Source organism: Condylostylus longicornis, unplaced genomic scaffold (genome assembly GCF_029603195.1).
Source record: "Condylostylus longicornis isolate FDR11 unplaced genomic scaffold, ASM2960319v2 ptg000236l, whole genome shotgun sequence".
In the NCBI taxonomy this organism is placed as follows: Eukaryota; Metazoa; Arthropoda; class Insecta; order Diptera; family Dolichopodidae; genus Condylostylus; species Condylostylus longicornis.
Window position 1 is genome coordinate 1 of NW_026578203.1, and position 18,087 is coordinate 18,087.

At 24.3% G+C, this 18,087-nt stretch overlaps 1 protein-coding gene across 1 annotated transcript; it reads right to left on the reverse strand.

Annotated features, from left to right (window-relative positions):
• Positions 1–3,183: 3,183 nt before the first annotated feature.
• On the reverse strand, positions 3,184–11,186 carry LOC129616527 (diacylglycerol kinase theta-like). Its single transcript, XM_055532182.1, has 5 exons — positions 10,860–11,186; positions 10,606–10,809; positions 10,309–10,506; positions 10,117–10,253; positions 3,184–5,149 (listed from the first exon to the last, which is right to left on the reverse strand). The coding sequence occupies exons 2-5, from the start codon at positions 10,784–10,786 to the stop codon at positions 5,063–5,065; spliced, it is 603 nt and encodes a 200-aa protein (XP_055388157.1). The 5' UTR covers positions 10,787–10,809; positions 10,860–11,186; the 3' UTR covers positions 3,184–5,062.
• Positions 11,187–18,087: the final 6,901 nt, after the last annotated feature.

Consider the following 18,087-nt stretch of genomic DNA (forward strand, 5'->3'; position numbering starts at 1 on the left):
ATAATAATAATAATAATAATAATAATAATAATAATAATAATAATAATAATAATAATAATAATAATAATAATAATAATAATAATAATAATAATAATAATAATAATAATAATAATAATAATAATAATAATAATAATAATAATAATAATAATAATAATAATAATAATAATAATAATAATAATAATAATAATAATAATAATAATAATAATAATAATAATAATAATAATAATAATAATAATAATAATAATAATAATAATAATAATAATAATAATAATAATAATAATAATAATAATAATAATAATAATAATAATAATAATAATAATAATAATAATAATAATAATAATAATAATAATAATAATAATAATAATAATAATAATAATAATAATAATAATAATAATAATAATAATAATAATAATAATAATAATAATAATAATAATAATAATAATAATAATAATAATAATAATAATAATAATAATAATAATAATAATAATAATAATAATAATAATAATAATAATAATAATAATAATAATAATAATAATAATAATAATAATAATAATAATAATAATAATAATAATAATAATAATAATAATAATAATAATAATAATAATAATAATAATAATAATAATAATAATAATAATAATAATAATAATAATAATAATAATAATAATAATAATAATAATAATAATAATAATAATAATAATAATAATAATAATAATAATAATAATAATAATAATAATAATAATAATAATAATAATAATAATAATAATAATAATAATAATAATAATAATAATAATAATAATAATAATAATAATAATAATAATAATAATAATAATAATAATAATAATAATAATAATAATAATAATAATAATAATAATAATAATAATAATAATAATAATAATAATAATAATAATAATAATAATAATAATAATAATAATAATAATAATAATAATAATAATAATAATAATAATAATAATAATAATAATAATAATAATAATAATAATAATAATAATAATAATAATAATAATAATAATAATAATAATAATAATAATAATAATAATAATAATAATAATAATAATAATAATAATAATAATAATAATAATAATAATAATAATAATAATAATAATAATAATAATAATAATAATAATAATAATAATAATAATAATAATAATAATAATAATAATAATAATAATAATAATAATAATAATAATAATAATAATAATAATAATAATAATAATAATAATAATAATAATAATAATAATAATAATAATAATAATAATAATAATAATAATAATAATAATAATAATAATAATAATAATAATAATAATAATAATAATAATAATAATAATAATAATAATAATAATAATAATAATAATAATAATAATAATAATAATAATAATAATAATAATAATAATAATAATAATAATAATAATAATAATAATAATAATAATAATAATAATAATAATAATAATAATAATAATAATAATAATAATAATAATAATAATAATAATAATAATAATAATAATAATAATAATAATAATAATAATAATAATAATAATAATAATAATAATAATAATAATAATAATAATAATAATAATAATAATAATAATAATAATAATAATAATAATAATAATAATAATAATAATAATAATAATAATAATAATAATAATAATAATAATAATAATAATAATAATAATAATAATAATAATAATAATAATAATAATAATAATAATAATAATAATAATAATAATAATAATAATAATAATAATAATAATAATAATAATAATAATAATAATAATAATAATAATAATAATAATAATAATAATAATAATAATAATAATAATAATAATAATAATAATAATAATAATAATAATAATAATAATAATAATAATAATAATAATAATAATAATAATAATAATAATAATAATAATAATAATAATAATAATAATAATAATAATAATAATAATAATAATAATAATAATAATAATAATAATAATAATAATAATAATAATAATAATAATAATAATAATAATAATAATAATAATAATAATAATAATAATAATAATAATAATAATAATAATAATAATAATAATAATAATAATAATAATAATAATAATAATAATAATAATAATAATAATAATAATAATAATAATAATAATAATAATAATAATAATAATAATAATAATAATAATAATAATAATAATAATAATAATAATAATAATAATAATAATAATAATAATAATAATAATAATAATAATAATAATAATAATAATAGTAATAATAATAATAATAATAATAATAATAATAATAATAATAATAATAATAATAATAATAATAATAATAATAATAATAATAATAATAATAATAATAATAATAATAATAATAATAATAATAATAATAATAATAATAATAATAATAATAATAATAATAATAATAATAATAATAATAATAATAATAATAATAATAATAATAATAATAATAATAATAATAATAATAATAATAATAATAATAATAATAATAATAATAATAATAATAATAATAATAATAATAATAATAATAATAATAATAATAATAATAATAATAATAATAATAATAATAATAATAATAATAATAATAATAATAATAATAATAATAATAATAATAATAATAATAATAATAATAATAATAATAATAATAATAATAATAATAATAATAATAATAATAATAATAATAATAATAATAATAATAATAATAATAATAATAATAATAATAATAATAATAATAATAATAATAATAATAATAATAATAATAATAATAATAATAATAATAATAATAATAATAATAATAATAATAATAATAATAATAATAATAATAATAATAATAATAATAATAATAATAATAATAATAATAATAATAATAATGATAATGATAATAATATAAATATCCGAGAGTTTGCTATCGTTTAGTTTCTGTTAGTTTATTATATAGGTCTAGTTCAATAGCAATCATGCGTTTTAACGTGTTGCTCATTTTGTATATTTAAAAATAAATTTTCCTAGGAAGCCAGAAAAAACTGTACCAATTAGCGTTGACAAGAAACCTTCTTTTTGTTTAATGAGCTTACGCTTAGCGTTCATAGATTTTTTTGGAAATTTCACACAAAGGTTTAATCGCCTCAAAGTCACAATTTCTAATTAAAATATTTCGTATAAATATTTTATATAAGTTTTGTTTTATACTTTTTACATGTATGCAGTTAATGTATGCAGTATATGCTGGGTTGCTATCAAACGTTTCATATTTCTCACATATCGTTTTATTTTTTAATTGATCTAGTGTGCAAAAGCACACAACCTTTTATTTTATCATCAAGTACATCAGTTCGGAATCGAGATTCATAAATCGTTTATAACTTGAGTCAGGTCTAAGAAAATATAGCTCTGATGTTGTCTCATTATATACTTTTTGAAATTTCTTAAGGTTTTCTGGTACTATTTGTGGCAGAAAACATTAAACATTTCAAAGATAAAATTTGCGATTTACCTCGTGGACTTTTAAATAACACCAAGTATTTTGCATTCAGGATATGTCTCTACAGAATTCTCTCTGTTGAAAAATATTTTGCGATGCCAGTATAAATGAAGTTGCGATAAACAAAATAAACAACGTTGGAATACTATCATTATTCAAATTTACAGCAATTTCATTAAATTATTTAATTTGCTTGAAATTTAAGTTTTTTCACATTGCGTTATTTTCTGGATTGCACCACATTATGTTCTATTTCAGGCTGAACTAGATTCTTCATTTGATTGATTAAATTGCATATAAATGTTGCTTTTCTTGAGCTAGATGGCAATTATAATTGTAAGTGGGTGATGGAACTCGATCATTATTTAAGCATAAACTTTTTGTAACTGTTGATAATAAAAACTTCCGTTTATTTCTTTACCTTCCAAACCCTGCCGTACAAATAATAAATAACGTTGTCTATTTACATCTTTATCGACTATAAAAATTTCTTTTGTTCGTTTTTCTGTATATCCATGTTCAAAAGTGTTTCTACGTACGCGCTCCTTATTATGTTTTAAAAAACTTTTAAAGTTTACATTTTTAAATTCAATACCCTCATCTGATTGAACAGTTTCTGGTTTTCTTGGACTTCCTGAAATAATTTTACTAAAAGCTTTTGAAACCTCAAGTCCTGTTTTCCGTTTTAAAGGTACTACCCAAGCAAACTTGGGAAACACATCGATTACTCTTAACAAAAACTTGTAAAAATTTAAATAATAAACATATTTAAATTACATAAATCTATTTCCCACAACTGATCAAGTTTTTGTACAAGTTAATGATTTCTATAAAGATTTATTTTTACTGGATAATGCAAGGTATACGAGTATGTTAGCTAACTCGTTAATCAATTTTGAATTTTTTTCTGAAAAATTTTATTTTTTAAAACTTTGTTAATACAATATGTTATATATTTTGGAATTTACATTACCCATATTAGAATCGCCTTCTAGGTTTCAATGTTTTATATAAAAAAACATGTGTCATAAAATTTGCTTAAATTAATTTTATAGGTACGGTATTTAGGTTCAAACAATTTTCAAATTTTTTGATTTTATTTTTGTATATATTCCTACATATTAAATTTTAAAACAAAACTTAATGCATATAATACATCAAAATAAGGTTTTGTTTTTATATTTTCATAATTTACATTTTCTCAGCATACACTTTCAGTTTCATTCATAATCATAAGTAACCTAACTTTCTTATTCATATTTTTTCTTTTCATTCATTTTTAAAATTTTATTTTCGTCACAAAAGCTTTCTTGTTTCATACCTTCTTCATCAGCAACGTAGAAACTTTGTGCGCATTGCATTGCATGTATATTTTTGTTTTATTTTTTTCTTTGACAATTTTTTTTTTAATATTCTCCATGATCAGCGCCGTTCATTGAGAATAATGTCTTTACATCTAACTAGTCCTTATCAAAGTATATCTATTAGTAGTTCGACTCGTTCCATTCCGTTAGTTTTCGTTTGCATTCTGCTGCCAAATTCTTAAAATATTCCATTTTTATTTAAAAATAGATGGCAAAAAGAGTTGTGTAGGCAAGAAAGAAACAAAATATTGTAAGCAAACGAGTGAATCAAAAACATTGAACTGAAATAAAATTAAATTAAGTTAAGTAAAATTTTGTTATTTTTATTTTGATAACAAAATTTTTTTTTTTTTCATATTTTATGTTTCATTTCATAAAAGTTATGTAAAAACATTCGAATGTATGAAAGTAATAGTTAAAAATTTGAAATTTTATACTTTGTTATACGGTACATACCTATTCAAGGTGGATACACAATATGATGTAGTAATATGTATGTACCCCGTTTATATGGCTGCTTCAAGCTTTTGATTGTCTTTACAAACGTTACTTGACCTAAAGCAGGCTTCACTCAAGTTGCTTGCTTGATTTGAAATGTTAATAATAATTTGAAACTTAATAGCTAAACGTAGTTTTTGGACTTTTAAGCTAACATAGCAAAAACGCAGCTTGAGTTTCGAGCTGTTTTCACGTCAAGCCGCAATGTAGACGAGGTATAGTAATTAAGAAATTTATAAAAAAAATACCTATTACTGACACGCGTGTATGTATGTATTTTATAATTTTTTTATTTTAGTAGCCAAATTTTGTTTTTAAACCGCTTCGCTTTTATAATATGGATACACTATTTCTCCCATCTTGGAATAAGTTACAGAAATAAAACTCCGCTTTTAAAATTCTTAATATATTTTCCTATACTTTATTTACGAAAAATTAAATAACTCCCGCTTTTAAAAATACGTTGTAAAAAACAGGTAGACATCTATTGCGTACTGTTTCACTCTCGAAAAATTCTTATGTGTATAAAAATGAAAATAAGAAGGTATATTGCTTAACTCTTTCGGCTTAGGGAATTTTTTGTGTACAAAAATTGGTGAGTGATTGGATTAGTGTAATGTAAACGGAGAGTCGAACTAGTTATTAAGAGATATACTTTGGTCCCAATACTCATTATTTTATGAAATATTACGAATTATTGCCTTCATTCCTGTTTCTTTCTTTGAATGCCACTGATCGTGTCATATTTCTTTTTAATTTTTCTTTTTTTTTAATTTAAAAAAATTTAATATCTTAAAAAAATCTCAGGATTTTGTACACACTTTTTAAAAAGCTTCCCATTTAAAGTCTATTGCACGAAAAATAAATAAATGTAGGAGGAAAGAAAAAAATGAAAAAAAATTTGAAATTCATATTTCAGTGTGATTTCAAGTGTAACGAGGAAAGATGTATGATTTTTCATGTACATTTTATATGCTATATTGAGTACTTCTACAATTTTGTTGTGCTCTATTTTCATATTTTATTAGCAATCTATCTATGAGCAATCTATTTATAAAATTGCCTTGCTTGTGTGTGAATTTTAATGTTAAATGCAGACGAACAAAAATTTACATGAGTATCCACTACTTGTCATTTTACAATTGGAATTTTTTAGTTACTTGCTAAGATACTATTTATTTCAAAAATAAAAAAAAAAATATTCAAATCTGGTCATAAAAATATATATAATCATACATTGTCTTTTTCAAGACCTTTTAAATATTTTTTTACTCAGGTAATATATTAAGTTTTAAAAATTTTTCTCAGATAAAAACAGAGGTAAAATTTTGAAGTGTATATAAAATTTGTATTGGTAAAATAATATTTAATTGTATTTTAGATATTATTTTCTAATTCCCTCTTCAAATTTTTTTGTTACTATGTCGTTATTCATTTCAATGTATAATAATTATCCTTTTATTATATATTTTCAACTTGATGCTACAGTTACTTCCCATAACTTGAGTTAACCTACATTTCTTCTCAAAAAATAGCTACTTCGATTTAAAAAAACCCATATAAAATAAGGTCGAGCTTTCTGATTTCTCTCATAGTTCCTGAGGTTTTTTAAAATATTAAACTCTTTTTTACGTAAAAAAAGTTACGTATTGTCTAGTTAAGTGAAAGTGTTACAGAATATTATAAAAATGTCTGTTGAATACTTCTTTCCAATTTTAAGGACATTAGTAAAAATGTAAATTTGCCTCTTAATAGAGTTTCGCTTTGTGCTACCCGATTTCCCTGAAAAACTCGCCAGTTAGTTTCGGTAAAAACCAAAACTCAAATATCAAATTTCAAGAATTTCCATCAATTCGTTCCGCAGATATGGTGAAAAGTGTAAAATCGGCCCGCAAATCAGTTTTCGAGCCCTGATCTTTCCAAAAAATTTATATGTTCATTGCTTTAATACGAGGAATTCATATATTAAATTTCAATGAAATCGGTTGATTATTTCTCTTAATATACACAAAAATGTATATTTGGCCCATAGTAAACGTCTACTTGCCGATGCCTGATTTCTTCCAAAACATAGGAATTTTCGCGGACGATCGAGCAAAGCTTATATGTATATGAAATTTCAAGTAAATCGGTTGAATATTTTCTTCAAAATGTTCAAAAATGTAAAACAGGCCCGCAAAAAAGTGCAGTTCCCGAGGTCTGATATATCCCAAAAGTTGATCAATCCGTGCCATGGTGGATATAAACTTACATATGAAATTTCATCAAAATCGGTTCAGCAGAACTTGAGATACACGCGTGCACACACAGACCGACAGACCGTCAGACCGACAGACCAACAACCGACAGGTTGCTAAAAATAGTTTATTTACACTTCCCTACTATGGAGAAGTGCATTCCCACCGAAAACTGGATATGCAAAATTTGTTGCCATCACATAAGCTACCTATTGTATACACAATACGGTCGGTAAAAACAGAGACGATGGCAACAATTCGCAATATTTCGTAAAAAAAGTTGAGTATTGGGACTTGTTAGAAATAAAGACATTATTCTCACTAAAAGTTTTGCTGATATTTTTTATTTTGTATTCTATTGTTTTTACTTTTAATGACTTAAGCTTTTTTTTCGTATATTGGTTTGCTCGCAGAAGTTGGACTTGTAAAATGTCTTTCATTCACTCACATTATTTTTGTATATCAATTTTATAGGAGAAGTACACTTTTACTCAAAGTATATCTATTAATAAGTAGTTCGACTCTCCATTTACATCACACTAATGCAATCACTCATCAATATTTGTATACAAAAAATTCCCTTAGCTAAAAGAGTTAAGCAGTATACCTTCTTATTTTCATTTTCATACACATAAGAATTTTTGGAGAGAGAAAAAGTACGCAATAGATGTCTACCTGTTTTTTTATAATGTATTTTCAAAAGCGGGAGTTATTTATTTTTCCCTATATAAAGTATAGGAAAAAATATTAAGAATTTTAAAGGCGGGAGTTTTATTTCTGTAACTTATTCCAGTACAAGGTGGCAAAAAAGGTGTATTCATATTATAAAAGCGAAGCGGAAAAAAGTGTTTAAAAAAAATTATTATAATTTATGTAATATAATTTTGAAAAATAATAAAAATAAATTTCAAAAAGACGTATAATATTAAAAAAAAATTTAAATAGTTGTTAAAAAAAATAAATTTTTTTTATAATAATGGGTAAACATTATTTGAAGTGTTTGAGTTGTAATTTTGTGAGTGAGGAAAAAAAGCCGACACGAACATTTCATTTGTTGCCAAAAGATGTGGAGAGGTAAATATGTACTTTTGAAAATATTTTAAAACACAGTCTTTTCAATTTGTTATTGAAATGCATGCCTTCAATTTTCGTGGATAATTTAAAGAATTTAGAAAATACTTTTATTAAACTTTTTAATAATATTTATACAGAAAAAATTTAGAATGTAAAATATATGAACACTTAAAAAATAATTTTAACTATGAATGTGGTGAGAAGTCTGACAAAACATATTTTATTAAACTGTATATTAGAATTAGAATTTACCACATAATAAAAAGTTTCAATAAAACTATAAAAGAATTTGATGTAAAACAAAAATTTTTTATTGTTAAGCATTTGTAATTAATGATTATTAATAAATAAAATAAATAAATTAAATTTTTTAGTTTTATTTCATTCTTAATAAATTTAGAACATATATCGGTAATAATTATATTTAAGTAAGTATTAATCAGTATGCATACACCTTTTTTTTTCTTTATAAATCACTTTATTCCTGTGTATCTACTGCACCAGGTACATGCATGTATATATTCATACATGAAATTTCAAACTGTTTTGCTTTCATACATTCGAATTTTTTACCTAACTTTAATAAAATGAAAAATAAATTTTGTTATTATCAAAAAAAAATTACAAAATTTTTACCTAACTTAATTTAATTTTATTTCAGTTCAATGTTTTTGATACACTCGTTTGTTTACAATATTTTGTTTCTTTCTTGCCTACACAACTCTTATTACCATCTATTATTACCATATATTTTAGAATATAATTTGGGAGCAAAATGCAAACGAAAACAAACGGAATGGAACGAGTCGAATTACTTATTAATAGATATACTTTGCTTATACTACTAAGGGTATTTCAGTACATTCATAGGGAATTTTTCAAATTAGTTTTTACTGCATCTATTAAATTTATTTATTCTCGCCCAAAATTATTGTTAAATTTTTTGACAAGTTGTGTTAACTTTAGGACATATTTCGTTGCCAAAAAAACTTTGTTATTATTAACAAAATTTTTTTGAAACTTATCTTGAATTGTTAGTTTTTAATAAATGTGTTATAATAATATAACATCCGTTCTTTTACTTTTTTTTATGAAAGTATATAACCTTTTTTAAATGATTTTTTTTTATATGGAATATAACCTTCTCAACTTTATAAAATAACGGAATAAAAAATCAGCAGATTTTCATGAATTTAAATTGTTAAGCTCTTTAATTTTTTTAATCATTAAAAAATTTTAAAGTTTTACTTTGAAAATGTAGTTTGTAATTTTAATTTTTACTGTTTAATTTCTTTTTTTAGAGTTTAAAACCAGTTTGTCTATAAATAGTTTAAAAGGGTAGTTAAATAAAATAAAAACACGAGTAAATGACATTTTCAAAAATTTTCCATAATCTGCATATAGAATGTTCGATAAATAAAATATTCAACACAACTTACGTGATGCTCTCTTGCTATGTGAAAAGCTCTTAAACAAGTCTTCAACAACTGTTCTAAATTAAATATTTTTGGAACTGTGATAACACGAAATATTCTTCTCCGTAAAGAAGAATTCCCATCAAATACTTTAATCATTTCTGAAGAAAATATGCCTTGTGTTAAATAAATTCAATTTGGCTATAATAAGAATACCTTCATCTCGTTCTTCACGTTCTTTATCTTTTTTTTCGCGGTCTTTTTCGGCTTTACTATGAGTACCATCCTGTTTAGGACATATGGTGCTACTGCTTAATAAAAGAGCTCCGGTGGGTGTTGTTTCTGTTTTACCACTCTCTTCCTCACGAAATCTAACTGCTTCTCCGCTGCTAAATTCCTCAGAAATACTACGAGCTTCAGAATAAATAAGATTTGTGTACGGTCATTCAAATTAAATTAAAAGTTAATAAAAATGTGGGAAAATTATTTTAGCTTTTGAAACTTTGAACTTACGGCATGAAGTATCTCTTTGTAAAATAGTATTTTTCAACTTCACTTGTACTCCAATGATATCTTCTATAGGTACTTCAGTTCGTGGAATTGAAACAGCATGTGGTGGTAAGTAAATTGGTTGTAATACACCAAATGAACACTCAGCTGTTATAAAACCTCTGCAACCACCATGACTTGTCATACCGCACCATTCACAACGATAGCCTTTAAAGTTTTTTAAATTTAACTTAATATAAAGCTCTAATATTTTATACCTGTAAGGCATTCTGAGGACCAGCATGTTTTTTTACAACCAGCGCATTTTGATGTAGGTGGTAAGTTTCCTTCTCTCCAATGATGCTGTAAAGTTAATAATATTAAAGAAAAAATATTGAACAAGTTTCAAATTCAAATAATACTCTTATGTGTATATTATTGATCATACTTAATATTTTGGCATAGTATTACACTGATTAAATTATATTATAATTATTAAATCTAATTGTTAGTATACAACATTTTATTATGATTAAAATAATAGTAAGGAAGAAGTTGATTAGGAGATACTTGATACCTCAAGCACACTAATTAAACAATCTCTTTCTTGATACCTCAGATGATTATACTAAAATTTTATTCAAGTTTAAAATTTTCTAAAACTTAAGTCTTCCTCGTGACTAAAAGTTATAAATTCCCTCTCAAACGTGCAAAAATTCTAATTAATACTTTTAAGACTAATTGTTTTTTCATGATCCCATTTTCACACGGCTTTTTTGTAAAATTTTCAAGATTAAAAGTTGAATGACGCCGTTTAACTTTAGTATGGCAGTGTAAAAAGGGCCCGAAAAATTGATTTTTTCGTTGTAGCTTCTGCACGAGCAGGTTTTTCAAAAAACTATTCTGAGACCTTTTTATAAACTCGCCATTTGTGGGAAGCAATATTTTTGTAATATTTGTTTCTATTGATTTTCTAATTCCGATAAGCTCTTTCGTGGGTGTCTTCTATTATTTTTGTTTTGTTTTATTTTGAGCAGTTATCTCCTGGAATTCTTTGTGTAATGCGTATTTTATAGCCCTGGATAATTCTTGCAAAATTTTTATTTTGTTTCTAGAATTTTCATACCATTTATTAATCTTGGCGAAATTATCTTCACCAGGTATTCTAGTAAGGCTGATTTAGTAAATTCTTGTAAACCAATATAGTACCTATAATTTTTGAATATGGATTTTCATAATCCAGACTGACAGGTCCAGTCGAAATGATTATCTTGTTCTTAAAACCATTAGTTGAAGCTTCGCAGTGTGATATTAAATCACTGCTGTTCTCTTCTTTCTAACGTTGGTTCTTATTAAATCCTCGATAGTGCGCCAGCATCGTTGTTAGTAACTCTTCGTCTATATATTAGTTCGTAGTTGTATTCTTCCATTTTGGATTGCCATCTCTTGATCTTAGCATTATTATTTCGATTGCCCAAACCAAACGACAGAGGTCGGTGATCGTTCAGAATTTTTGCTTTTGTTACTCCATATATATAGCATCTAATTTATTAAATACCCAGATTATTGCTAAAAGCTCCCTCTCGTTCGTTGTATATATTTTGTCTGTTTTGTTAAGTGTGCGTTACTATAGCTTCGCTTTAAGTGTCTGTTGTCGATATATAGGGTTGTTCGAAATCAGGAAATATTAGATTATTTCGGTTGAGATATTAATGCGATTTCACTTTCACTAAATTTTAATGCTACTGATTTTTGATTGATTTGTTTTAAACTTTACATTTTCTCCGGGAGTTGGATTTGTAAGCGGTTTTGCAATTTGTGAGAAAGCCTTGATAAATCTTCTGTAACTAGATGTTAGATTAAGAAATCCTTTTAGCTCCTTCAAGCTTGGTGATTTCATATTTTGGATAGCCATGATTTTATCTTGGTCTGCTTCATTACCTTTACTTTTAGTTATGTAAATCAGGAACTTGGTTTCAATTTTGAAGATTTTTTCGACATTTCTTCTTCAGCAATAGCATACTTTCCATATGAATTCTTTTAGTACATCGTATTTATTTCTCTGGAATATTGCAGGTGCGTTTTTCAGTCCGAATGGCAAACGTAAAAGTTCAAACTTTCCGTTCAATGTCGAAAATGCAGTTTTCTTTATATCTTCTTTTCTCATTATAGTCTGGTGGAATCCCGAGGTCAAATCAATGATGGTGTAGAACTTTTAGTGTAAGCTCACTGTTGTCTGAGTTTCTTGAAATCTACTAAAATCCCATATTGATATACACTTGAAGAATCAATTTTTTAGATGATCCGAATGGGCGAATTGTACGGGCTTTTTGAAGGTTTTGTGATTCAATCTTGTATATCAGCTTTTGGATTTGACTCTCTTCTTTAAGTCTAAGGTTTCCATGGTAGGAGTAGATTTTCTAGTATATGGGCTCATCTGTTAAACTTCTAATCTTAGCACGAATGTTAGTATCCATTGCCTCAGAGTCGTTAATTGGACCGAAGCATTTATGATGCTATTTGAAAGTTCGGCATATTCATTTCTAGATTTATTGTTCAGATGATTTATTCGGGTTTTGTTAACTTGGATGTCTTTCCGTTCAATGGTATTGCAATTTTTGGTGATATTGTGAGCGTATTCATTTTCCGGTCAATGGCTTGAAGATAACTCTGAGTCCGTCTCTAATAATATTCTTTTGACTCCGTCGGAAGAATTTAGACCTAATATCAAAATGAAATTCTTTTTTGTATTGAAATTTTTATTTATCCCAGTATCAATGAGACACTTGAGCGATTGGGTTTATTGATCAGAACTTCCTTCTCTGACATTTGGTTGATTGTAGCTTTATGTAATTTAATTATGTAAGTTAACTGAAAAAATGCTTGTCTTCAAAGGGTAAATTACTAAATAATAAAAATATACTGACTTCAGGGTCAACAAGTGAAAACTGCCAAGTGAAAATTTGCTTTTAAAAACAATCTAGCTATGTACTACACTATCAAAATTGCTTTCCCTCATATACGAAACTATTTCTAGAATTGAATATATTTACGATGAACTATTAATGCAGTTTTTGAAATGAAGCAAAAATAAATTTGAAGAGAGTTAACATAATGCTCAATTTTAAGGGTTAATAGTATGAGTTAAGAAAAATAATTATATTTTTTAATGGCATGGAATTATTAAAGCTTTCTGCGTTTATAGAAATTTGAAAAAGCTTTTGCAAATATATATATATATTTTATTTTACCAGGAGGAAGGCTGAAAAATCTCGAAAGAGACTACCAGGCGAAAAGCAGTAGTGTGGGACTTTAGTCCACTAAAAGCACCCTCCTAAAAATAAATTGTAAAATAAGTCGGAAACGACTAACCATTAATTTTGGTCAAACTTTTTTGATTATTTACATGTTTTTGATCTGGCACAATACCGTACTAAGTACTCTGTTAATGTTTAACGTTTTTGCTGTAACAATTCCAGATAAAAAACATTAAACTAACATAAGCAAAGGTTTGATTGTCAACCAATCGAGCCGCCTCGATGTTGACATGATTGGATAAACGCATTTTATAATTGGCTGCTTACTTTTTAATTTCGTCTGTGACACTTAGGATCGTGATATCTCTGTGTATATCGGCATTACGGACATACCAGGAGGCGTTTACAATGCCCCGTAATACCTCATTTTGAAATTTTTGAATATATTGAATATTCAATATTTGATTATATATCAAAACTTTGTTATATATTGATAACGAAGAATGCCTTCCCAAAAGCCATTTAAACTTCCTGTATACCTCCTCGAGTTGAGATCTCTTTTTCTTTATGTGTTCGTTCCATCTGAGCTTTGCGTCCAATGTCATTCCCAAATACTTCGTTGTGTTTGCGAACGGAATTAAGACGCCATTTAAGACCGAAAATGAATTGTCAATTTTCCTATTAGTGAATTTCACGTGTACTGACTTCAACTCGTTAAGCTTTACATTCCACTTTCTAGTACATTTTGAGATCTCATCACTGCCTTTTGTAATTTTTGTGTAGATTCATTTTCATTTGGTCCAATTGCGATAAATGCTGTATCATCAGCAAATGTAGCTGTTGTCACTCCTTCCGATTCAGAAATATCACACGTGCATAGCAAGTATAATATAGGGCCCAATACAGTCGCTTGTGGTACCTCCGGCCTGATATCTCTAAGCGAAGACTCCTCGTCCTGTTTAACTTCAAATGAAAATCATTTTCGCTGCGTTTGAATTGTTTATTCCAGTGTTGGAATCTAAGGATACTGGCTCTGGCCATGGTTTTTACAAGAGTTAAAGGGACTTCGAAACAAAGTCAAGCTGTGACGCAAATATCTCTCCACTAAAGGCGACAAGAGCTATGATAATTTCCGATTGTCGTGTGATCAATTTAAATTAGCATTAAAATAATGTTACGACTACTATATCCATAAAAATTCGCATAACTTAATACGTAATCCCAAAGTTTTTTGGAAGTTCATAAACCATAGAAGGAAAAGTGATAGTTATCTAACCTTCTTAAAATTCGACGAGAATACAAGTAATTCCCAAACTATTTCCGAATTTTTTAATAACTTTTTCGCCGAGTCTTACTCGTTTTAATTGTTTCAAATAGATGTTGACGACTTTCGGCACATTCATAACTATCCTTAAACTACCTTTACAAATTTTGCGGTTGGAAAATATCTTTCCAATTTGGGTTCTAGTCCTTCTCCTGCCCCAGATGGCAGGTGCAATATTTAATATTTGAATTAATAAATAATAATAATAGAAGAGTAGCACCTGCTTAAATTTGCGATGCTCTTCTGTGACGCCCATTCTTCGGGTAAAAAAGTCTTATTCTTCGGGTAAAAAAGTCATATTCTTCGGGTATTTTTCTTTCCGTGTGGAAGAAAGCTTTCATTAGGCCGATCCATAAGAAGAATAATAAAAATGTTTTTGAGTTGATTGTATATGACAACATTTATTTCCTTTGTAAGCCATATAAGGCCGGATTTCTTATATATGCAAAGTATGCATTTGCAATGGGTGACAAAAACAGGGCCGCCATGAAGTACTTATAAAAGCCCTAAATTAAAAAAAAAATTTCATCCAAAAAAAGGATTTCAAATTTTTTTTTATATATCAATTTACAGCTAAAGCAACTTGATAAAATGTGCTTACATACAAACATAACATTTTATTCCTAATAATATAAAAAATGTACATGAAAGAAAAGTCAGTTCCCCAAAACACTAATTATTGATCTATATAATTTTCCTTTCGCTCCATAAAACAAAAAATGTTCATAGAATTAAAATTATCCATACATTTTGTTACTCTACACTACTCTTTCATTTCTATGTATTGTACGAATATACTATATATTTTTTTGATCGATATGAATCATCAGAATTACAATTTTTATTATTTTTTTCCTTTTATATACTCGTACATACTAGAATAAATTCGCATATACCTATACATGCAAAATATTATTTCATACAACTGGGAATAAATTTAAAAAAAAAATTTTATCGTCACATGTTAAACCTATATGGCAATACTTTTTACCAAATATTTTATCATCGTGTGATACGTATAATCAAAATAAAATAAAACCAGTCTCAGTTAAGCCGTGGACGTAGATGAACATATTTTTAAAATTAAAATCAAATTAAAACTACATGTTTTAAAATCAATTTAAAACCACATGGTGTCAGAAGTGGGATGCGATCAGTAATCCCATGTTAATATAAAATCGTATGCCGAAGTATAGTACAGTTTTAATAAGATTAAATAAAAGAACTTTTGTTTTAAAAAAAAAAAAAACAATTTTGAATTAAAATATTTTATTAGAAATTAAACTAATTACGTGAAAGACAGTTATTTATTATTTAACGTGGAAGAAGTAATAAATATCGAATTTCGAAGGTGCTATAAAATTTAATAATTTTCAAAGTTAAAACATTCGTTTAGACTTAGAAATTTAGAAGCTTAAAAAAAAACAAGAGAGAATATTTAAAATTTTAACTGTACTATAATACTAATTAAGCATGAGTGGAAGGCGTCGTAGAACATTACAAGGCAGCGATTCGGTTGCAGATCTCGGTAATACACGTGTTTCCGATGCACGTGAAAGTCAACCTAAAACCAGAATAGATTTTAATGATATTGAAGGCATTATCCAAAAATTTACCGGTTCGGAAGATATGAACGTGTCTCAGTGGATACAAGAGTTTGAAAATTATGCTAGCGTTTTTTCATTAAACGATTTCCGGTTCCGCAAAACTATTCATCGACTATGAAATTAAACCTTTAAATTATACGCAGCTAAAAACTGGTTTATTAAAAGAATTTTGTTCGAAAGTAACTAGTGCCGAAATTCATACTCGACTCCGGGAAAGAAAAAAACGGCACGACGAATCGTTTCGCGAATATTTGTACTGTATGCAAGACATAGCATCACAAGCTGAAGTAGAAGAAAATTCAATTATTAGTTACATTATTGATGGGATTAAGGATACAACTGGAAATAAAATGATTCTTTTTGGGGCTAAGGATATAGATGAATTGAAAGAAAAATTACTTGTGTATGAAAAAATTAAAAAAAATGAAAATTCAAGACCAATAACTGAGGTAAAATATATAAAAAATAATATACCAAATGAAGTAAAATCTACAAAAGGTATTGTAACAAACAATACTAAATCATATGGGAAACAACGATACTGTTATAACTGTGGATCACACGGTCATGAATTTCACAACTGTCCGCAAAAAGAAAGGGGTCCCAAATGCTTCAAGTGCAACAAATTCGGTCACAAAAAACCTGATTGTAAGGAGCCCACTATCGTAACAAACAGCATAACTTCATCTACAAATTTAATGAGTATGGTACAAAAAGATATGTTTATAAAAGCTACTATTAATGGTGTTACTCTTGACTGTTTAGTTGATACAGGAAGTGACATATGCGTTATAAAAGAAAATTATTATAAATTAATTAACCCTAATTGTAATTATTTTAGGAAATCATTTAATATTATTGAAGGTTTGGGTTCCAATATCAAGTCAAAAGGTTCGTGCCAAGTAAATATAAAAATAAATGACGATGTCTATGAAAATATAGCTATTCATGCTGTAAGTGATTATTGTTTAGGACCAGATGCAATAATTGGAATGAGCCTTTTGAAGCAAGCAAATGTCAACATAATTCAAGGTAATCTGCAAATTTCTAAAAGTAACTCGATTAAAATAAATACTGATGTTATAAATAATGAAGATCAAAATGAATTAAAATGTTTTCTCGCAAAATTTAATATTGATAGTCCGAAAAATTATGAAGAATTGGTAGATTTAAATCATTTAAAAAGTTGTGAAAGGAGCCAAATAGTATCCTTTATTAAAAATTATACCCCAAGTAAGCCCAAGGTTTCCCCAGTAACTTTGAAAATAGTCACAATCGATGATATACCGGTTTATAGACCCCCACGCAGATTTCCACC